The sequence below is a fragment of the Tyto alba genome, unplaced genomic scaffold, assembly GCF_018691265.1.
Source record: "Tyto alba isolate M040663 unplaced genomic scaffold, T.alba_DEE_v4.0 Super-Scaffold_1, whole genome shotgun sequence".
Taxonomy (NCBI): Eukaryota; Metazoa; Chordata; class Aves; order Strigiformes; family Tytonidae; genus Tyto; species Tyto alba.
The window spans coordinates 4,256,606-4,281,404 of NW_024881261.1; the positions used below are offsets into that span (position 1 = coordinate 4,256,606).

Sequence of the window (24,799 nt, forward strand, 5' to 3'; positions counted from 1 at the left end):
ATAGTGTTAACATGCAATACAGAGGAAAATTGCCCAAACATGTATTTGGCTTGCAAAATAGAATACACATCTTCAGAAATCTACAAACATACATCTAAGCAAAACCAGACTGAGTCAGCTAAACTTCTTCATATTTATCTTAAGGATAGTTAGGCTGTTTGCCCAGAAGACCAGGAAGAACGAACGTGATCAGGCCATGCAAAATTACAGTGCTACTTGAGAAATAGGTCAGTATTTACATCACACTTGCTGTAAAGTGTGAATTACTGAAACACAGAAAAATTTTTAAAACTTCCTTTTAACTACATCATGGAATTCGCTTCCGCAGGAAGTGGGATTTACATTATCAGTTGACCAATATTTTGTAATTGTAACTAAGTTACCCAGTCCTACACCTCACACAGTAACTACTGGTAGAGCAGAATTCCTCCTCCTTCAGTCTTCACGCCGTACATTCAAGTTGCCACCTCTTTCACTTTAACCACCTACCAAAAAAGCTCAACTTTATCACTCTCCGCCCTACTGTAACTTCTCTACCCTTCCTCGCATACCCTTGCCTCTTGCTTTAAGGGTGGCTACTTTTCACTGCTCTCGAGGGCTGCTGCACAAACCGCCTCCTGCGCTGCTGCGGCGTGACGAGGTGTCCCGAGAGCACCCGGCAGATTCCACCATCACTCCGCTGAGAAACTACGCCAGTGCCAATACCTTCTGCCCGCCTCGCCCCCCCGTTTTTTGAGCCTCCCTTAGGAAATGCTAAATGCAGTTTAGTTTCTAAAATGAACGTTCACAGCCGTTAGTGTCACAAGCGAACGGACTTTCAAATTCCATTTATTAAACCTCTTGTGTCTTACAGCAGTACAGACCACACAACTTTTGATCAGTTTGCACAATCAATGCTTTAGAGAAGTTATAGACTAAAGGCACATCGAGTGGAGGTCAAAACACATTTTTACTGTTGCTACAGGCAGCATGCCCACTATACAGTGAAAAACGACAAGTTTTGAGGGGATTGTTTTGTTCATTTTAATAGCTAATGAAAATTTACCTACATCATAATTCCAACCTCTTCCAGTTACTAGCTTAACATCACTCTCAACTTCCCTTCTGTTTATGATTTATAGCTGGACCTTCTTTAAAACTGAATTGAAAAACCAAAGGCTTACCTTGAAAGCGGGTATATCCTAATGTTTCTCCCCGGAAACTCTTATAATACTTTACTCCATAAACTATAATTGGTCTTCTAAGAATATGTGCAAGTACAAAAATGTGTGTCTGCTCCAAACTTGCTCCGGGCTGAACCAAACACAAAGAAAGACATCAGCTGAAACAGAACTTACCGTTCTCTACTTTGAAATTCAAAAAACAGTCTCCAAATTGAGACGGAAAATGCTTTTAAGAGCAATCTATCTTTGTCAGGAAAAACGAAAGCCTGGAAGACTATTACATATCCGTTGGAAATAAGCAAAAACATTCAGCTTGCACAAGAACTTAATTTGTCAGTAATAATTCTTTGCCCTATTGCCCAGATTCAATCTAACATATTTCATTCCCCGGTTAGAAGTGAAACTCTACATAATATTTAGTCTAAAAATAATTCACTCAGATGGGGACAGGTTAAGGTAAATAACTTTTGATGATAGGAAAAGAGCACATCCAAAGCAAATAACAAAAAACATCACCAAAAACACATTTATAGTTTAAAAGAACAGCTTAAAATATTCCTGTAGTTGGAAGCTTATAGGAAAGCATATCTCATTTTGGAGGGGAGTTATAAAATATCAGGTTGCTGAAGTTCAAGTAGGTTGAACTTACCTTCTAGAACATACCTACAAAACTGTAAGTGTTACACAAGCTAGGAGGTGGGACATTAGATAGACAGTTTTGTATTAAGTTTATTCTACAGACTTCACTCTGACACCAAGAATCATACCTTTTTGTACTTTACTGCTTAATGGTACACTCAAAACTTAGAATTTTAAATAAAGCTTTCCATCTTGGCAGAAGAATCTACCCGGTAACACCTTAGGATTGATGGCTTAGGAGGAATGTTTTCCTTTATACATGAAAATTCTTATTCCTGAAGAACACCGAGTTCTTGACATTTATTTTCAGAGATTAAAATACCCTTTTTCTAACACCCATTTTATAAAGAAGTCTTCTTACCTGGCTCGCAAGAGAGAGTATGAATGCCCAATCTTCCTGCCACTGTTCCTCTCGTAATGAGAAATGTAAACCAAAGCTTTGGGAATACCACGATTCCCACTCTTTCCAGCGGGTATAGAACCTAAAACGTGAGAGAGAGAGAGAGAATGTGGTAAAGACAAGAACATTTACTCAACCACCATACACCCGATAGCAATATTCAGCCCTTGCAAGGCTTTATCCCAAGTCTGTAAAGAAGGGGGAAGAAAGCAAGCATACATCAGGAAAACTGGCTTTTGTTTTGTTTTGAATCCAAGGACTCCATGTGGTAATTCTCATTTAAGAAATCACTTGGGATCGCAATGCCCACAGCAAACATGCTCTAATAGATGCAAGTTGCTTACAGGCTGCTGGCTAGTGTGATACTTCATGTAATCGGTTTTCTGAAGCCTTATTTAGGCTTATTTAAGTGTTGATGTACAGGGAATGTAACAAAGACATTCCATTTCACACAAGAGGAGTTGCTCATTCCTCTCTCTCAAACAGTACAGGTATTCTCTATTCCTGACCATATCATGAGCCAATTAACTCCAAAGTACTGGCATGTCCACTTCAAATAGACCATGGTTAAAAGAGGCAGAATCTGTTTTATATCCGTTTCTGGAGCAAAGAGTATGGTAACTTTCCAGTATATGGAATAGTTATAAAGCAGCGTGGCTAAGAATCAAATACAGAAAGTGAGATTAATCTGATTTACACTGAAAGTTTTGAAGTCACAGGTTTTCTGTTTTCCTGTTTAAATTAAAATTAGCATTTTTTGTACACTAAAAGCAGATGCTGGCTTTTTAGAATTTTAAACTTAGTCTGATCACTGCACTATGGAAAGGCCACAACCTCTTATCAGGAACACGGGTTTAGTGAAGACTGCTAAGCCAGCTTTTAAACAATGGCCTTTACTGTGAACACAAAGAAACCATTCTGACATTCACCTTATTAAAAAAGTCATTGAAATGAACTCATTTAATTAAAATCTGAAAAACTTAACAGACTGTGTGGAAGGAACCTTTCCTATGCTTTCAGTAAAGAGAGAATTATCCTAAAATCTCGGTGTATATAACAACCATCACCAACCAGGCTGGCTTGCCCAAGTACAACTAAAATCTTTGCACAGCTTAGAAGAACCACTAGTAAGAGTAGTAAGACAGGTCTGTGTGCTCACTCACAGTAATACATCTACAGGGAATGTTCTGGATCTACCTACGTTCCAGATTCTATCCAAAGATATCAACTGCTTCTATCTTTGCAGCTGATCCATATTTTGCTTATTCCCCCTCCCCAAAATCTCTGATCAAACACTTTGTGCTAAATGAATTAATTGACAGCTCTCCTGAAGTTTAATCAGTTCTGCTAAAGAAAAAAGGGGGTGGTGGGGAGGGGTATGAAAAGAGGAATAAAGAGGGGGGAAAAAAAGAAAATAGAAGGGATAAAGGAAAAAGAGAAAAAAAAAGGGGGGAAAAATGAAAGAAAAAAAGAAAATTAAAAAAGGGGAAAAAAACCCCTAGCCCCCAAGATCTACTGTGAAAGCGTTTTCCTAAAGAAGTTTCTTCCTTAAGTTAGTCAGACATAAACACAGTTCTCTAGATGTTCACAGGAAGAAGCCTTGGAGACAGAAGTCAAGGCTCAAGATTTTGATCTCATTCAAAACAAACTTTTCCGTTTAAAATAGGAGGACTGAATATATCTGTAAAAAAAAAAAATTCTGAAAGTCTACTTAGGGCACATGCCCATTCTCCACCAAAAGTTAACTGTGGAATACACAGTGGGACAAATCAGAACATACTTTTGAGTAAACTAAAGAAGCGTAGTAATTTAAAAGGTGAGTGGAAAAGACCCACAGGCCAGAGCCTCTGGGGACTTTTGAGCTTTTGCTGCGTACCAGACACTAAACTGTCTCTAGTAAATAGATTCCTCTTTGTTCAGCGTCTAAACAAACATAACAAAATGAGGCCAAATGAGTTACATGAATGTTCTGTGACTGACTATAAAATAGCCATTTCCAAGTGTCTCTGTGAAAGTTCTGAAGAACAATTCCACTAGATAAAAGTTTAAACATATTGTTGTTGAGACTAGTGATCGCATTTAAGAGCCTATCCCTTCAGCGAGTATCATTAAAGTCAGTGATGACAACGCCACTTCCCATCTGCTACATGTCCTAGCCCTCAAAATTAAAGAGTAAATATATCTTCCACACAGAACCCATATAGCAAGTACACAATGTACAGGATGATCAATTTACAACAAAACCTAACTAAAAGACTTCTCTCATCCTCAATCTGGATTTTTTGAAAGGAATTATGACTCAGGTCTGATGCGGTATCACCACTAACACATCAGTTGATTCTTCAAGAATTTCCATCACTAAGAGCTTCTGCAGGCAGACCAGTTCCTATTAAGGATGAAGCTCTGTAGGGGTTTGTACCAGAACCTGTACGGATTTTTCCAACGACAAACTAGCAAATAAAATTATCCAGACTGAAGGCAGGCAACTGTATTCAAATAACTATAAAGGAACATGTGAAGCAGTAAAAAAAAAAAAAAAAAAAAAAAAGTGCTTCCAATAAGAATTAAGTAAATTCAGAGGAAAATGTAAGTTCTGTCTAGAGCATGAACTAAAAAGCTTTATCAGATGTAATGCACTCTAAATAATGAGTGTTATGTTAGATACAACACTAAGTCAACACCATTTAGCACATTTTGAAAGATTGGTTTAAACCTCAGAAGCTTGCAGCATGTTTTTAGATACCACGCTTGGTTTTGTTACCATAAGGAACAAAACCAGATCTATCATAAATTTCTGTTCTGGCCTCAGGGGAACTGCTTGTGATGCCGGGGACATTCCTGCACGGTTGAGATGCACACTCCATTATAAACAACTCTAAAGCAGTGACAGATCCATTTGGAGACAGGTTCTCAGGAGAATTGTTACTGAAGCACCATTTTATGGAATCCAGCTCTGGATGCTAACTGGGGGAGTTTTCTCCAAACCGCAGGCAGCTGGGGACAGTAATCACAAAAGCTACTTATACCCCTGAAGTTAAATTTTTTTGTGGACTTCCTGTACAGCAGCACACAGAGCAAGGGGCCAGGCTCTTTCTCTTGTATACCTGCTGCTACTGTTCCTCTTGACCTTGACTACAAGAACATAAGAAAATTAATCACCTGTGTCTTACATCAGCAATCCTTACCAATCTCTTCCCTTAGTCCCATTACACACTTGAGAGCTGCTGGACACTGCTGTGGCTCCAACTGTAAGAATTTTTCCTCACACAGAAGCAAGCCACGGTATTGGACTGAAGAAGGTTGCCAGTGTAAAACTACAACAGTTCTTTTACAGAACGATAAATTAATTCTATGGCCAAATGACAGCACTAGTTAAATGTCAACACTCTGTACTTTACTGCCACTATTTTAGCAGACAGAACAGGAACAAAAAGAGCAATACCGAATAAAGCTGTAACTAAGCAGATGGAATGAAAATACTGAAAAGTTTATACAGGAATAAAAGCCTATCTTCTATTAACAATCTTCTGCAAAGCTTCCACCAAGCAGTAAGGCATGGCATGTGCATGATTTACATTGCAAGTACACAGAAATTCCAGTCTTAATAACTGTGGTTAGCATACTCTGACAAGCACACAACATAAAATATTTCAGTCTGTTTTAAATGCTATTTGCTGAATATCACATACCGTCACGGAGTTCAGAATGCCCAAGTTTCCAGTGCTCGCATTTAAAATACGCTAGATCACTACATGAATCACACTGTGACTCAACATCTTTGAGGCACAAAATCCGCAGCAAATCGGGGAGTGGTGGTTGTGTTTCTTTTTAATACTCTACTACTATGCAACATAGAAAGTTATCTTTAAAGTTGGCGTAAGAACTGACTTACCAATGCGAGCAGTCATGTAAACTGTCGTGAAGAGCTTTCCGCAGCACTGAATCCTTGTCGTAAATGCCCCAAGTGGCTTGTAGTACTGAATCAAGCAGACAATCCCCTGCAGTCCGATTCCAAAGTGCATATAATCTGCTGTCCAAGCGCGTACCCAGTTCCAGTGACCAGTTAATAATGGGAGATTCCTCTTCTAGCTCTGCAACATGACAATAACCTCTTTTCAAACCTACATTCATTTGAAGTCTCGGAGAATCCAAACAGCACAGTAATGGCATAATCTCAACAATTCACCTATTTACATGAACAAAACTAAGTTTTCCTTCATACTACAAAAATAGGTGAACTACAATGGCTAGAGGAATTCCTTGGGCGAAATACTGTCAAGAAAAGGGGAAAAAAAACAAAACATAGCCTTAAACAAAACATCACATCATTTGTTTGAGGACTACTGAAGTAGAAAGATTTGTTCAGTTTTCTTTAAAGAGCTTGTGACTTAAAACTGTAAAGCTTTAAAAAAAATTTAAAATTCAAAGATACATTACAAACATGATTTCTACAGACTCCATTCTCTCTCTGCCTCATAAATATTGACTGTAAATGTTAAAATAATTCCAAGGTGAAGATTAACTTGAAAGCATCAAATCTGTATTTAAAACAAATTCGGGCAACAAAACCACACGCATACACACACGTGCACTTTTTTTTAATAACAGAAATATTCCCTAATGAAAAGCAAGGAGAGATTATAGCCATTCTCAGAGCATCTACCTTTCTGAACATCTCTATCAAGTACTTCGTCAAATAACTTTTCTTGGACTGTGGGTGTTAAGTCTTCAATATCTGGAAAAACAGAAAGCAAATACAAAAGTCACTTATTCTGAGAGACACGCATTACTAACTGATGCTCAGGACAACTTCTGCAACAGCTTTCACCCTATCATCCCTAACGTCTCCTAGGAAAAGCTGCTCTCACTTTCAGATCTGTCATTTGTGACCGTAGGCTTCACAGAGCACGCTGAAGCAGGTCTCTATCTCTGACTGCCACACCTTTTATGCAGAAAGGATCGTCACAGCACACGTAGGGTAAGGATGGATTTCTCTGAAGGCGAATGTGGAGAACCACTTTGAAGTGGGGGTGAAAGAAAAAAAAAAAAAAAAGGAGTATTTTCAACCCTACTATAATTAGGACAGCTTCAATCCTAAGCAATAGTTCTCCACCCATGTGAATGGCTTCCCCTCCCTGGTCTCCCCCAGTGGACAGGTACAGTTTGCCAAGAGACTTGTTCTTAGACAGAACATCCGCTTCCTTAGTCATTTCATGCAGACTTCAATGATACAGTTCAGAGAACGCCAAAGGTTTGCAGGGCAGAAAGCAAGAAATGGGAAAACTGCTGAGCTACGATGCACAAAAATGCCACTCTGTTACAAGAGCTTTACAGAGAGAATTTGCAACTGTGAATCTACCGCTGGTAAAAAAAAAACAAAGGTAAAAAACTGTATAACGGGAAAAACTCTTTTATGTCCCCTGTATAATGCAAATTAACAAACACTATCACACATTCAAAAACACAAACATCTGCTACACCTTCAAGATTTCCTCATGTCCTGCATATCAACACAGAATAAATAGTAAAGGGCTGCTAGGCAGATCAGCAACTAGAGAAACTTTGCTAGCTTCAGCACAACTGTGAAATTTAAATACATGAAAGTTAAGGAAGTAAATCAAACAGTTAAACAGAAACATCTAGCATCCCTGCAGGCTCTCCAGGGGACAATGACTGGGCTCTAAGTGGTATTTCAAGGACACGAAGATCTCTTAACTCCAGTGTCATGTCTGTCAGTCCTGCTCAGATATCCAGTACCCTAAGGCTTCTAAAAAGTGAAGTCCACATTTAGGCACATGAGCTGCTACTAAATCATACTACTGTTTGCTGCAGACAGAGTGTTGTTTCTGTATGATTAATTATTTTTTTTAAACAAACTGGCTTACAGCAATCAGCCATCAGTTTAAAAGTACTGCACTCTAATGTCTCTGCATTGGCTCTTCAGGAGGATCCTATCTATTTGAAAGATCGAGTGGAAACTGGTTCCTAAACTACATCACATAGGTAATATCTGAATAGGATCGTGTGATTTATACCAGTATTCTTGGAGATGCTGTCCTGAGACCAGCTGATAACTTTTGCCTACAAAAGACATTCAGCTGACTAGGTATGATGGAAGTGGAAATACACTGACAGTCTAGATGTACAGAAGCTTTGGAATGTTCTTATTCCTTAATTACTTCATGTCTACTGCATGCGTCAAAGCTGCACAGTGGCTTAAGACCTCTTTCTTGAAAATACTGAACGAATTCCGCGGTTCTGGTGAAAGCAGCATTTCTCATGTGTATTAGAAAAATCATTCTGTTGCCCCTCTTGCCCTTCTCTCTCCTAAACAGCAACGAAGTGTTAGTCTCCAGACATTTCATACACCCACACCGTCTGCCTCTCATGCGTGACCCACAGAACAAGGCTGAATACAGCACTTCAAACATAGTTGTAGACAAGTGGTAAGTATTATCCAGACTTTTTGAAGAGGAGGAGATGAGGTAACACTCAACCAAAGAGGTTCCAAATACAATTCTTACAATGCCACTGCTTTATAAAAAAAGAAAACTGATCTGCTGATTAGTACAGTTTCCATATACACATTTTCTTACCTCTGGCAGCATTTCTATTAAAGGAAACAGCTATTGAAGATTAAAAGTCTTCTAATAGCTTTTTGTTAACAGACAAACATTCTCTTGACCACTGAGTACCTCAAAGTACTATTGCTATAACCAGGTACAAACACAAATAATAGCTCTGGGCCTTAATGGAAAAAACTGGAAGCTAACATAGCTATGTGAAAAGTCATACTAGCACCCAGAAATGTCTGGGCTCCAGTCTTAACTTTAAACACAGTTTTTCCTTAGAATATACCACTCTTCTTGAATTTAGAGGACAACACATGTTTACTTCACAAGAACAGCATATGGATTGAAGCGTGCAAATACGGAATATTAATAAGCAAATTCAACTATTAGTTCAGACCTAAGCTATTAAAACTTAATAAATAAAACTTATACACGCACACCACCATCATCAGAAAGTCAAAGTATACATCCAAAACAAGCAATTCTCAACTAGGTGACCAAAAAAAAAAAAAAATCTTCCATCAGTAGGCAGAATTTTGTAACTACCTGCAGGTAACGTAAATGTTACAAGGTCAGTCAGAAAATAGCAAGCAAAGTCTCCCTTTCGTTGATGAAGAGATGCAGCAATTTCACGACGAATTTGTTCTGTGACCTCTGGACACACCATGGCAGGAATGCACTTCGCTGCATGCTGTGACACCTGTAACATAACAGTTACTGCACTCAATATTATTTCCAGTTAAATACAAAGACTTAGAGTGATAACCATCAGGCGACAACATTTTGTTAGCAAGTAATGCAAAAGAAGTGTAAACACTGGTACCCTGAAAGACTCAGTGCTTAGTGACAATGAATTAACATCTTGTTTGTCATGTAGCTGATAAAGAGATTTTTAACCAGTTATATGTTAAAAAGAAGTGAATTAACAGGTGACTACTTCCAGCAGAAAAAGGAAAACAAAAAAATATATCTAAAGAGCTAGATAACAATAGGAAACATACCTCACATCTTGGGCGTGAGCCCAATCTATATTTAACAAAGAACTTCATTACCACAGCACAAGACAGTTTCCTACAAAGAATCTTCCCAAAAACTGTGATGCTGAGATACTTAAATTTCTACAGATTCTAATCATCATAGGCAGCAGGAACCCATTCAGTGGTAGAGGGCAAGTGACACTGGATGTATTAAAAAAAACCCTTTAAGACACATTTTCACTAGTTCACATCCTAGCTAAGCAAAGCATCACTGTGGCTCAAACACTAATAAGCATTTACACACAAGGAATGTTGAGTAAGTATTCCTAGAAACTGGGAGGGGGGCACAATCTGTAAGACAGTATTTCAGCAAATTAACTTGTTTTTAAACATACAACTCATTCCACCCAAACACCTATGTAAGCAGCACACAACTACTGATATTGACCATATCTAAGTATCTACTCTTCTAAAGGCTTTAGCTACATTTGTCTTGCTTCATCTACTCTTTTTAATTACTCAGTGCTATGCATTCCATCATCCTTACGTGCTTCTCAGGCACACTACTTTTCTCAGGCACACATGCTTTCAGAATTGCATTAAGTATCAGAAAAAGAGGGAAGGAGGCAGTATAAAAATTTGGCTCTGATCAGGTGAGGAACCGGAAGTCTGAGATGAAGAAAACAGACAAAAGAAAAGGTAACAGAATTACTCATGGGCCTAGGAGGATGGGAAAGGTGAAGGAGGTTAAGGATCACCAGAAGTGAGGTGGACTGTTCAAAAAACTACAAGGAAATGGAACATGTAGGAGCAAGGAGACCACAGAGAGGAATCAGTCTATAAAATGGGCAGAGTGGGTAAAACGTAGCAGTTTTGCAAAGCAAGAAATCTGCCTTTCTCCGAAGAGAAGCTCCCATGAAAATCAGGGAAAAAAGATCAGGTAGACTTATTCATTAACAAAACTTAAAAAAACTGCACTGTCATTGATCTCAGTGTTTTGCTTTCAGGGCATTTCCTCTCCCCCACCCAAGGCACAGGAAGACTCACAATAGCTCGCTTCCACCGCCACTAAGGTCAGAGCATGTGCCAAGACTGCTCATTAATAAGAAAACTGAACACCCTCAAGACCACCACATATCTACAGTCTTGAAGTAAACTCGCTGCTTAAGGAGAAACATCAACAAAGGCACAAAGCAGCAATTCATGTGTTCCAACAATATTAGCCTCAATCTTCTCGCACATAACGTTACACGTCGCTGGCTGCAAACAACAACACAGTTACGTAAGGTTCCTATTCAGTCTATGTAAGAGCCAAAGTAACTCACCTCCGTAAGCAAAATTGCTAGCATATCTTGTCTCTGAAAGCGTATCGCCAGATGTACAAGTGTGTACCCAACATCAAAAGCAGAAGGGCGATTTAGCAGGCGTACTTCATCTGCAGTAAGCTGGCGGGCAATATCTCCTCCTGATGACTTGTAAGCTTCAACAGCAGCTAAATCACCTTCTACAACTCCTGAAGGAAAAAAAAAAACAAAACACACAAAAAAAAAACCAGTTTATTTTATCTAGTGAATGAGACAACACGGATCAAGCTACCTCATTTAACCCAGTGTACCTCTATCTATTCTGATACAGACCTAATGTATGAAGATCAACTGCGTACCAAGAAACTTGTGTATATTTATTTCTTTTTAAAACAAAAGACTACAAAATCCTTGCACTTACCTCACCTCCTGGACCATTTCCACTATCCAAACTAGGGGCTGAGGCCCCTCGATGAAACATCTAGCATGACATACTCACTAGTGTTTGATCAGCAGTACAGAGGGGAAGTCATTAATTCATAGTACAGATATTAGTTTGATTATTGTATCTTCCCTTAAGTTATTTTAAAAACAAACTAATGCATCTAAGAAATACATCTATTAAAAGGGTTCTGGAATAAAAGTTTGGTGGTTTTTTTTTTTCCAAATATGGTTTAAAACAGTGTTGGAAGAGGGCAGACAACACAAAGTTTCTCTTCAGTTCACCATCTCTGCTACTAATTGAACTTACACAGTTATCATTCAGGGTACTCTATTAAAACTGAATTAAAGAGAAATTAAACACACACACACACACACACACACACACACACAGAGTGTACTTTCTAAAGCAAGATGGGTGGCAGGGAAGGGTGGAAGAACCCTAATTTCTTCTAAAGTCCCTGGGAATCTATTTTCTATACCATGCTTGATATCAAGACTGCTCGTGCTGAATGCATTCCTTAGCTACAATTATCAGAATACACCACCACCAAGATGTGGTTGTGTTAACAGTATCAGTTTGAATATTAGACTTCAGAAATTTAGAAATTCCTTCAAATACAGCAGTTCTATTTTATATATATGCTTCATAAGAGAACAGTGTAATGCTGAACTGAAGAAATGGAAAAGTGATCTTAAAACCATCTTTGATAGAAAATTAAATAGAAAACTTCTAATTCACTGTTGAGAAGCAGCCCTGTTTGCAGCAGCTCAAAACGAGAAGACTGAGAGCACAGATCACAGAAATAAGAAAACCCTCCCTGCTATTTTCTGTAGCTAAACCTCCTTGCCAACTCCCAAGAGTCGGCAGCTGAGCAGAAGCCACAAGGCTGGAAACTGAGACTCAAGTCTATCTTTCACCTAGCTGCCTACCAAGACTCAAAAATTGATCAGCAGGGGAAGAGGTAAATCTCAATCAGGGCACCCAATCTAGTTCAGAACCGATTCAAACAACAGACCAAAAAAAAAAAAAAAACCACAAAAAAAAACAAAACCAAAACCACACATACAACCAAAAAAAAAAAAAAAAAACCCACCACAGCAAACTGAACTGCATACTATCAGAGAAGTACACTAACCACTGGGTTGCTGGTTAATCCAGCATTTCAGAAAGCATTCTTAGCTTGGCCAAAAAGTCTATAATTTTCAATACTGAGATTTACAAAGCTTTCAGAAGAAACACATGGGGGAAAATGGATTATCAGTGCAAGACATTTCTCTACAAAGTTATCAGTTCTGCTTAGTGAGCCTCTACAGATCAAAGTTAGATTATTCATTTCAACAGCGGTCTAAAGGAGAGAAGTTCCAGAATACAAACTCAACTGAAAAATTCAGTCATACAACATCTACCCATTCATCAAGGACACAAAAGTCCTAACAGGCCAGAGCAGAATGAAAACAATACAGAATAACAATTTCTTAGTTTTCCCATGCATGTTTCTGGTCTGCCTGTACAGGAAGACATTCCCATTCCACTCCAGTATTAATGTCTTGTTCTGCTTTAAGTGCCTGCCTGTGTATTCACCCCAGATGAGTTAAAGAACTAGTTAGACAAGAGCTATGTCTGTCCAATTTCAGGTCTTATTCCCTAGGAGTTAGAACTGTGCTAATGAAAAAATATTTTATTTTAAAGAAAGGAGCTGCTAGTGATGGAGAAAAGCTACTTCAGTGAAGGGAAATGAACACTGAAAATTCATTGGTTTTCAAGACATTGTCCAAAACACGCATCAAAGGAATATAACACAGGATGTGACCAAAAGTTGTGCTCCAGTTTCAACATTTTCACTTCTGGGTAGAACTGAAACATAACAAAGAAAAAGCTATGGATACAGCATATATTGACAAAACCGTAACAAGAACACCAAGTGTAGCATTTTACTTCCATGCAATCACATTTATGCCACTGGTAAGGCAATACCAAGGCTGCTTGTGATATGTCATTCCAACCAAATGCAGCAAACTGACTTAGGGGTTTTTTGTGTAGATACATATGTATACAGAGATATCAACGTCAGATAATTTCTCCTGACCTGACTTCTTAAAACAAGTTATACTGCAGCTCTGGCACAAGATCACCTGTTAGCAAATGTAAGAATCCACAGGGAAAGAAGAATATGGCTAGAAGAGCAGAATCTCTGCTATCTTATGACATCTTTAATCTTCTATTATTATTTTTTTTATATATATAATGTTATTATATTAAGAAAGACATCTTGTTAAAGACTAATAGCCATTTCATGCCCTTTTATATTTGAAGCACTTCTAGTGACACAGGAAAGATGTCTGTTACCACATCTGCACCTTCCACCACATCATCCACTGACAAACATACCAAAGACCACCCAAGACTGGTAGGCAGCCACTCTGACAATCCAAATATCCCAGACTAAATTTCAAAATTCAAACAAACAAACATCCACAAAATGATCCTTCAATGACAGATAATCAGACCCAAATCATCGTAACAGTTCCAGTCAGTCTGCCTGTCAAGTACACCCTACACAGTAGTACACGCTACTACAGCCTTAAGTCAGTGCCTGGTGAATTCATACTTTTAATTATTCTTTTAGTCCCCCACCCTCAGCTGCTAAGGCAAGTTATTATCATCCCACTCTTAATCAAACCTCAGCAACAACTGAGGTCTAAGACTGATGCTGAGAGGCGGTCATGGGAGGTTTGGCAATGCCTTCGGGCACTAACTACTACAAGCAATAAGGATCCAAATCAGTGACATGTGCTGTGCGCAGCACTGCCAGTTCTCTCAGTTTATTCCCACGTCTTGCAATACTTGACATTCCTAAAAGCCCCATGTCCTAGAATTAATTACTGAAATTGTTATATAAGCTGTCATTACATTTCTAAACTTCACTGGTGAAGTTTAAGCTAAAGATCAATACATACACCAAAAACAGGCAAACTGCGTATGCTTTCTAGGTCTTATTAAAAAAAAAAAATAAAAAATTGAGTTTTTAAATGTGTTTTAAGCAGAGGGTTGGCAATACTTTACCTAGAAGTGAAGAACAATGATGGTATGCCAAATGACACATCAAACCAGCACAGTTACAGCTCATGGAGGAATGGTGATGTGACTGTGCATGCACCATATCTGGTCATCCTCTGTTCCCTAATCCAAAGAGCCAAGTGACTATTGGCGAGGGGGGGAAGCATCAGGAAATTTTTAGATCAAGTCCAGACAAACTCATTTCTGGACACACTAACCATTTTGTAACTGAGTCGCAATAGATAAATATGACACAAAATCAAACCATACTGAGCTCATTCTGCATAGCTTTTTGCACAGAGCCCATTACATGTCTATTTCCTTATAAGAAGTTTTCTCTTGCAAACCTGCCGCATGCTTTATCGTCCAGTACTAACCTGCATTTAAATACTGTGACCCAAGTACCCAGAACATCACTACTGCAGGGCTGATACTCTACAGTCAATACAAATCTCCTTGGCCCCTCCTAGCCACAGCAAGGAAAGTCCCAATTTCTCTTCACCTGTTCTACCAAATATCTATACCGTTTTAGCCGCTTCAAAATAACAGGGAAAATTCCTGACAGCTTGTCAGGTGCCAGTCTGTTTACAGTGCCAGTCAGTACAATCCAAAACTGCAGTGAACACTGAGTAGAAATATAGTACTAACAGGAAGAACGCCAGAAAACTGAACCAGAAAACACAAATCTTTCCCCAAAAATATGGGGTAAACTTGCCTACATGCAACATTCGTAAGAACTGCCTGCAATTCATAAATTCAGTATCACCACTCCAAAATGAGGTCTTAATATGCTTTTATTGACAATAGAAAGCACAATCCTACAATGGCTTTGATTTGTCAGATGAATGAGAGCCTCCAATTCATTAAGTCTATTTAAATAAAGCTTAACAAAACACTATTTACAAGAAATATTACAAAAATATTTACTGATGTTATAATTCACTACACTTCATAACACACAAGTGCCTGATTACTTTCACAAGCAGCCTCTGAATCTTGTTCCGATACAGCGCCGTGCCAGTTGGATTATTCCCCACTGACACCCACTGCATTCCTCAGAATGTTAAAATGTCAAAAGGAAGAGTGGCATTTGCCTTAAGATTGTTCACACAGCCCCCGTGAGCGCTCCAGCAGCTAGACCTCTTGCAAGGGCACAGCTCTGATTAGCTACAAGAGCTACACAAATGCACACAGATCCTTTATGATGACTCAATGTCTGCATCAAGAATAGTTTTTCTTTAAAGCGGACTCCAAAACCGTTAGCTTGGTGTTGCAATTTAAAACACCGGTCTGTGTGTGTCCCCCAACAAGTTGTGCTTTGCTTAACGCACAAAGGCACAACTACAGCCTGACATCCTAAGTGACCGGACAGAATGCCAAGTGCTGCACTCAAGTCATGAGAAAACACAAGTGCAAGTTAGTATCCTGCATTTACAGGTTCAACTGTGTTTCCATTTGCAATTCAGGCATTTCCTCTTATTGGAATATTCTTTCACAGCACTGGGAGCCAAGGTTTTTCCTTTGTCTAGTAAAGCCCCAACTTACAGAGAACACAGATCAGGAATATGCAGCCTCAGTATACATGCGAAGATACATGATAGAGATTAAGAAGGTAACTTAAAAAGACTGAATTTAAAAAATATTTATCACCCAATAACGACTATTTGTACCATCTTGATCCTGCATTTTTCCAGCTGTAACTGTTACAACTGTCGTCTTTATTAGAGATCAATATTACCTTTGCTCATATTAAATAAACCCATAATTAACCTACCTGCTAAAACCAAACTACTTCAGCTAAGGTGCTATTAAGTTTATTCTTTAGAACATGTAAGTACTTATAGGGTTTGGTGCAGTTAAGTAAACTTGGAAAATATGCAAGAGCTTACAAGCGTATCTAGAAAATTAAATCCTGTTTGTCCCAATTGCACAGTCCCAATGGCTTCAGAACAGCCGGATGTAAAAGTTTCCAGAGAAAATACTACAGCAGCAGCCTTTATTTACATCACTATCTGCCTGATAGTTCTGGAGCACACTGGCTGGCACAACTTGCAAATGAAAGAAGCAAATCCTTTCAAAAAGACTGATGCAGTTCTGCCATTTACCTACAGGGCAGGAGACGCTGGGGGAGACAGTCTGGGGCAGCGTAGCGGGTCACAGGGCCCCACCAGCTCCACATACAGCTCCAACAGCAGCAAGGTTCACATATGCAGCGAGAGACTAAAAGCAAGTTGAGAACAGAGTAACCCTCACTTGTTTGCTGTCAATTTAGTTCAAGGTTCCTCAACAATAACCTCAGCTGAAATGCTGTGGACACAAATGAGCAATTGCAGAGCAGCAAAAAGCGGTGGGTCAGACAACCCACAGGAGCTGATGGTGCAGCAGGCTCCTGACCCGCAAAAAACGTAAAAGCATCACTGTATAAGAGGCACATACACAGTCTTGCATATACTACAAGGCAGGCATTCTAAACCTTTGTAAAGGTTGAACAGGATTAAGCTGAAACTAAACAGGAAAAGCAAAGAAAATTCATTTCAATAAACCTGCCAAAATAAATAAATTTTTGGCTAAATTAATGGAAGAGTGTGAAGATGCTTCCGTTCAGATAAAGTATCTAAAGAACAACCCAAAGATTCAAGATTTCTTTGTTTCTAGGAGGTAGCACCAGGGTGAACAATGTGTTCCCGCATCTGAGTAGACTACAAAAGGAAACACTTCATCTTAGGAGGTCATTGTGCCTCATACGTGGGACAACTGTAATCTGCTTCACTATTACTTGAACTGCTTGGTAACAGAAGGCAAAGTTCTCAAACAATCAAGTTACATATTTTAAAAGTCAGAAGTAGAGACAGATCCCTCTGTAACACACCAGATGAGAAGCACAGAGCTCTGGGCTGCTTCTCTTCTGCTACAGATACAATTGCAAGTGGTCTACATTGCTCTCACCTCCTCATCTACAAAGCAATCTTAAGAGCTGTTTAAGTGCCAAGGTGACCTTCCAGCAAGCGAGGGGCTGATCAACTGACCCACTGAAACCTAATTCTAACACTTGTTAAAAATCTTACTGCATCTCTAGCACCAAGAGTGCCAAGGACCTGTGGTTTGACCACACGAACTGTAGCATTCTCACAGCCCTCATCCTCTTCCAACTATTAGCCAGGGGCACATCAGGTGGTTATGAAGTTCTATTATCAATAACTACTCCACCATTTCAGCATTTTGAGCACCAAAAACATTCAGTCTGAGAAGAATCTCTCCTCTTAGAGGAAAAGTTCCCTTGAAGGCAAATATGACACATCAATTAATACAGAACAGAGAGATTATCTGAAAAACCTTTATGGGCCTCTAACCACACCCTCTTTATTCTCCTCTTTCTTCATTTTTAGGACCTCCCTTGTTAGTATTAGCACACAATCAACAGCAGATCGCTCTCTAGGTAATGACAGCTTAAGAAAGAACCTTCTGTATACGGAATTTTTTAAATTCTTCAAGCTCAGCAACTTGCATCAGCTCAAAAGTTAGTAACTTCAAAGACCCATACGTTAAACCTGAAGCCATCCAAGCATGAGAGTATGATTATCGCCTATTCTTTTTTCCATGCAAACAGCTCTTATCCCTACAGACAGTCCATTTAATGGCATGTTAAAAACATACTACAAGACAAAGCAGAACACATGCAAGAACAACTGTTGGAAGACATCCTTATTCCTCTCTCCTATCTGTCAGAGGTGTCCACTCCCCTTGTTGCATTAATGGCCGATCAGTTGCTTGCAGGGTTGCACCCTAAAGGGAGAGTGGACAGTGGAAAATCATGAATTAAAGTTAACCATCAGTGCTTCCAAGGCAAATTTAAATAACTGTTTTTAACTTGATCATTTATTCAACTGTTTTCAACATAAAGTATCACCAAGCATTTAAAAAAAAAGTAGTCAAGAGACCAAAATAAAAGTGTGTTTCAGGAGTTAAGATTTTTCTACCATGGAGTAAAGCATGCAGAGTTTTACCTACTCTGAAAGATATAAACACACACACAAACATAAAGTATTTATGATGGAATATATATATAGGACAAAGATGACACTACAACAAGATTTCCTACTCAGGTGAAAGTTATAAGCTTACATCACTGTTACCTGGCACAGCAGACAAGTCTGCCAAGTCATGCTTTCCAGAATCACAAAGGAACGGGGGAAGGAGGCCAGGCTGTACAGCTCACAGCAGGGACTCTTCCCCCCAGCCACCCCAACGAGCACGCTTTGACATATTTAGCCAAAGCCAGCGTGGCAGGTAATCACCTGTCAGTGACTAATTCATGCAATACTTCCCCAAACAGTTCAAGCTAGCCTAAACTGACATCAGCAAGGAAAGGTGCGTGACCCTTCCCTGCCTCCAGCAGCTTGCTCCCAGCCATGCGCTTCCCACTCCCTCCCTCCAGCATTAACAGCTCCATCAAGGTTTAGCTGGACCACGGCTGTGATCAGGAAACAAGTCTGGGTTTTCCAAACCAGCAAAACTAACAAACAAAATCACCACCACACCCCCCCCATAAAAACATCCCCTAATCAAGCTTATCAAGCTTCATTTTTATCAAGATTAGTTTCTAGATGCCCTTCATTGTACTTGGCATGCAAACACACCAGGAGGACGGAAACAACCGGTTAGGAAGGCTACTTTGGGTGGCAGTGCCAGCTGAAAGCACCTCAGGATGTCAGTCCCATGAGGCTGCCTTTATTGTCAGGGAAGGGCCACATGCTCTGCAAGACAGAGAGCAGGAGGTCGGTCCTTCCATCCCTCCCGTCGCTGCAGAGCAGCCCGGGACACTGCCCAGCCAGCTTCGTACCAAAATCTGGACAGAACGACTCTCCTTTCCCACAGGGTTTCTCAATGCTTGGGTAACACACTTGGCGCTATTTCAGAAAGCTGAAGGGAGAGGACAAAGGGGAAAAAAATATGCTGTAAGAGAGATAAAGTAGTCAACAAAGGATAAACTATGCAGACGTATGTAGGAATACTCGGAATGAACTAACAGTCCTTTTAAGGATGTACTGCAAAACAAGATTCATTACAGATTGCTCTAAATATTTTGGATTTGTTTAAGAAAAGCACTCTTAGTTGATTCTTTCACACAGCTCAGAAGAACGTGTGTCTACTTGGTTTCAGAGCCACCATCCCCCAGCAAGGGAAGCCTGGCCCACGATGGCAGTAGCTACTTTACTGACCTGAACTGAAAGAGAAGAGCATACTCTGACAGCAGCTAACAAGCAGGGTTGGGGGAGAAAGGAAAAGGAGAATAACTCACTTTTAATCTGTGGGCTGCAGTTCAAGCTCAGAAATGGAACGCACAACCCAAGGATCCCCAGCAGTGCCCTGCAGCAAACACCCTCTGACAGCACCACTGCAAAACCCAGCCCTCAAGTGCCAGGAGAGGGGAAGCCTCGACAAGTACTGAAGTGTAAGCCCCAAGCAAACTCTGAACACTAGAAAGGTTTTATAGTCATGACCATCTTCATCCATCTGTACCACTTAAATCCACAGCCAGCTGTAACCAGCTTCACCAGGCCCCACACCAGTAATGCTGCTCTTGCACACAGATTCCCTAAGCCCCACAGGCCACCAAACTTTTCTTACAGTCTCTTTGGCATAGGTATCACGAGTTATACAAAAGACAATGGAGCTTAATTTTAAATATACATTAGCTTCCCCTCTCCCCTAAGAAATGAATCATTCTGGACCTCACATTAACCTTGTGCTAGGCCAGTACAGTAGAAAGCACTGGTGTCCTTGCACAAGCCATTTGTAATTCCTCATTCTAATTCAAAATGGCATTTGTAGCAAGTCCTGTTATTCAGCAGCCATACTTACTAGATGTTCTGCTTTGATTTTAGTAAGTTTTAACCAAATTATCAGTTCTAAAATCTCATCCTTCAGAGAAAGAATCATTTGACAGATAAATCCACTGCTGCAAAAACCAAGCCAGTAACAAAAATAACACTCAAGTACCATTAACTTGCAGTGTTTGGAAGGCGGAATGCCACTAATCCTTCTGATTTGGAAAGAATACCCTCCATCAAGGAACCTACTCATTGTGAAATGTAAGAGTTGCACTCATCACATTTTGTACAGCCTAGATCTGCAAGGAATAGAAGCCTTGATGGCATGTTTATTTACAAAGGTGGGTGGATTATTAATGGATGTCTCCAACAAAACAAAAAACCAGACACAAACACACACAGAGGCATACTCTTCTAAATCCACAACAGATACACATCCATCTTCATGTTTCAGCTAAAAAGAACAGATGTGGAAAGAAGTAGTCTGATACATGTTTTCAATGAAACAACATTAAATTTAAAACCTAGTAAGAAGAATTTTATACTAGAGTTGAGATATGAAGACGGAGTTCAACTAAACAGCTGTCCTAAAGTATCAAACATTTTCCTTGGTAACTTCTGAAAGATAATTCCTTCTAAGAGAAAAGAAAATAACCAGTCTGCCAAGAATTACTCCTACTCCTGCTCCTCTAATCTTTTTTTAACTTCAGGGAAAGCTACACTTTGTACATCCAAAAACTTTAAACTGATACATCTCTCCCACATAAGACAGACTCAAAGCAAACGGACCCTCCACAACTGATTGAGCTTAAACCTGGAGGTGTGCGGTCTGAAGTTACGGAATCCTAACAAGTCACCACTTGTCAGCTGGACTACAGGAACAGACTACAGACCAGCTCTTCATCAATTTTCACAAACTTATTTGACATTTAACATGAACTTGTCTTATTTTATAATTGTGTTTGGCTATGGACTGATGTGTTCAGCTCAGCTAAAAGTTCACAAGAGCTCCAGCTGGCTAACAAACAGTAACTCACCAAGTCACAGTAACTGAGTTGATGTCAATCGTAGGAACATATGCTTCAGGCAAAATTGTTCAATTGACAGTTAAATTGTTTTAATTATGTCACACTAAGAGAACAAAACAACTGGCACAAATGTGGCTTATTGATTTTAAAATTACTGGTTAAACTGGTATACCTTTCCAAGATAGATATGTTCTGCAAAACATCGAGAGATAACCGCAAAAGAATCCATGAAGCTTTCATCAATCTTCCTAAGGTTATTCCTGCTACAAGGTGTATTTGGAAAAACATTACATTTGTGATATGCAAAATAATATTCTGAAATGAAAGATGGATAATTCACAGGTTTGGCTGCTGGTTCATACCCCTCGTCCCCCAGTTAAAAAGTTTAGGTATAGTGTTTAAGTTAGAGAGGACTCCGAAATCTTTCAGCAGAACAGTACTAAAAATCAGCACACAACTCTGTTTACATTCTGACTTTCTCATTAGGATCCCTCCAAGATACCTTCAAACTATTTTCAAAGAACCAAATCATTATCACCTTACAAAATTTCTACAAACAAAGTTTTGAGTTTCATGTACAATTGTCTAGTCACAAGCAATATTAAATACTTGCAAAACACACATTCTTAAAAATAAGCACCACCATTCCCACACAGATTAAATCTGAAAATTTGTGAACTAATCTAGGCAACATTGGAATAGTCAAAAAATTTCACTTTCAAAAAGCAGAGGAGAAAAAACCCCTAACATTTAATACAATTGCTATCAGAATGCAAGATAGACTCTTGCAAGGAACAGGAACAACCTCCAACAATTGATCTTGGGTATTCAATGACTTTTGAAATACCATACAGAATTTCAATTGCTTCATTTCAGAAGGAGAAAGCCCTGCATGTCTGGTAGCATGTAAGGAGCTGAAGGTATCAGGAAATACTGAGACACCTATTTTCAAAAGGAAATGTGTTTGTCCAACTATTCATGCAACACAAAAATAAACTGAAATATTTATTAGCTCAGAGAAACCAAACCCATGATACCCATAAAAACATTTACACCTGATCAAATATATTAAATACAGCAGCTCCACAAATTAGTTTTTCAATTATAACCACCATGAAGTGACTTCATGAAACTTTAAGGAACGGTATGAGACATACCAGTATCACCAGAGTTTCAAATGAAGTGTTTTACGCTAAAAATAGTTGTGCATTTCAAGTGTTTAACCTGCTCGTATGCTAGGGCACAAGATATCTGCTTCTGGGAAGTTACAGCACAAAAGTTAACTCACAAGGTCAATAACTGAAGAAAGCCCTGCTCTCACATGTCTCTGTTCTTTAACAGCACTGGGAAAATTATCCAGAATTTCCTTAGGAAAGTACGAAAATACAAAACAAAACTGATATTTGAATTTTTTGAAGCAGCTGACTACAAAAATACTTTCAGAAAGCCTGTAAACATTTACAACACAGTATCTGTATTAATACAACATTATTACTTTCAAGGTCAGTATTACACATGCAGTTTCTTGGAGCTACATATTTTGGTGTTATTTTTAACATCTGACAGAGCATCTTGTACTGTTGCAAGCTCTACACTGTTTACAAATACTCCCAAGCTGCAGCTGCTGATTCTACTAGCATATCTCACCATAGCAAAAAGAAAAGTAATTTTAATTATCCAGTAATGGCATTTTTTACAGTACTCTACACATTACATTGTTCTATAGACTGGTTTTGTAATTTTTCCACCTTTCGACGACTACATAAAACAATAGGATTTGGTTACAAGGATATCTATTTCTACAAAAGGTCAAAAAAGTCTGAGCACAGTTGGGAAACATGTCTAACCCTGTTCAGATTATGGATGACCTCTGCACCCTCTCTCAGCAGGTGTTATTTCAGGAACTTCTATGTTTGGTTTACTTTTTAAAACTAAAACGCAGAGATTAAAAAGAAGTGGTTTCAAAATCAAGTGTCAGGTTTATGTTTTAATTCTTCATTCTCTCAAAATACCTAACCACGGGCATAACAGTATAAGGTAGAAGCAAACAACTTACCAACACAAGCATTTAAAAACAGCCAGTCAGTCTTTTTCATTCTATTTTTTATTTGCTTTAGTTTTTTGAAGTCAACTTCAAGTTCCTCCTTGCTGCCAACAGCTCCAGCCAATTCAATTCTTTGGAAGTCCATTTTCACATCAGATTCACGTTTGGTTGTGGGTGGAGATCTTCTTTGGCTATTACTACTACTACAGCTTCCTCTCCATCGAGCTCTGTCTTGCTCATTTATGATTGAAGAAGCCTCTTCTGTGTCTGCCAGTTCTATTGCTTCTATGTTGTTAGGTCTGGGATGATCACATACAACACATTTCCTGGCCTTTGCCCAGTTTTCATATGTACAAACAGAACAAGTCCAGTGCTGAGCCCTTGTGTTTAGTTTATTTCTGTCATTATATTCCTCACATGGGTCAACAGAAAAAGGGACTGGTCTTGAACCAGAACCTGAAGACTGAGGAGACTCTGTGGGACTCCTGGTCCTACGTTGAGACAAGCACTGAGTACATCTGATCGCTCTTGGCCAGTTCAAGTACGTGCACATGTGGCACGACCATTTATTTGCACTTTCCATAGTGTAAGATGATTTAACTCTTGGTCTTGCACTAGAATCTGGACATATCAAAGGACTACTCCCTCCTTCGGTGCTTGTAGGATCCCAGTCTCTACCAATATCACTTGAACCACTTTTAAATGGATCTTCTGTGATAATTGTTCCACTAGGTCTCTGAGCACGACACATGGTACATTTGATTGCAGATGGCCAATTTTCGTATGTACAATACTCACAAGCCCATTTAATTCCACGCTCTGTCATCGTGCACTTCTTAAAATGAACTGCGTCAGGCAGAAAGCTAAGTAATCAGAATACATCATTAGTACACAGTGGTTGCATAGGAGCTCGGTTTCAAAAAAAAAAAAACAAAGTAAATGAGATTTAACCCAGTTGATGTGTACTGCACCAAATACAAATTCAGGCTGGGCAAACAGGCAATCTTTTTTTCTTGATATTATGAGAAAATTTAGTGGGGAGAAAGCCACTATATGAAAGGATAAGATTTGAGCTAACAGGATTTTAAATGAGGAATTCAGGATTTCCTAGTGCAGAAAGGAAGAGAAAACTCAGTCCTGCGTTTCTGGAATTTCTTAAATTTGCACTGAGGCTTCCAAAACAAATTCAGAAAACAGGTATGTATTAAGCACTGATATTACTGGAGAAGCAACCAATACGGCTACAGAAACAAGTCACAAATATTAAATTATTAGCATAAAACTCAATATGAATACAGCAGTACAAGAAAAGAAAGTGTAGATCCCGTGAGGTCTATTA

General features: G+C 39.1%; 1 protein-coding gene across 3 annotated transcripts in view; it reads right to left on the bottom strand.

The window, feature by feature from the left end:
* Window positions 1-24,799, bottom strand: part of ZRANB1 (zinc finger RANBP2-type containing 1) — a 46,870-nt gene that overhangs the window by 8,402 nt on the left and 13,669 nt on the right. For all 3 annotated transcript variants that reach the window (XM_042788972.1, XM_042788978.1, XM_042788975.1), the window contains exons 3-9: window positions 23,473-24,323; window positions 11,077-11,264; window positions 9,321-9,474; window positions 6,866-6,937; window positions 6,095-6,293; window positions 2,164-2,284; window positions 1,164-1,293 (exon numbers count right to left, since the gene is read on the bottom strand). In XM_042788972.1, coding sequence (XP_042644906.1) covers window positions 1,164-1,293; window positions 2,164-2,284; window positions 6,095-6,293; window positions 6,866-6,937; window positions 9,321-9,474; window positions 11,077-11,264; window positions 23,473-24,286 — 1,678 coding nt within the window. In that variant the 5' untranslated portion in view covers window positions 24,287-24,323. The remainder of the gene's footprint in view (window positions 1-1,163; window positions 1,294-2,163; window positions 2,285-6,094; window positions 6,294-6,865; window positions 6,938-9,320; window positions 9,475-11,076; window positions 11,265-23,472; window positions 24,324-24,799) is intronic.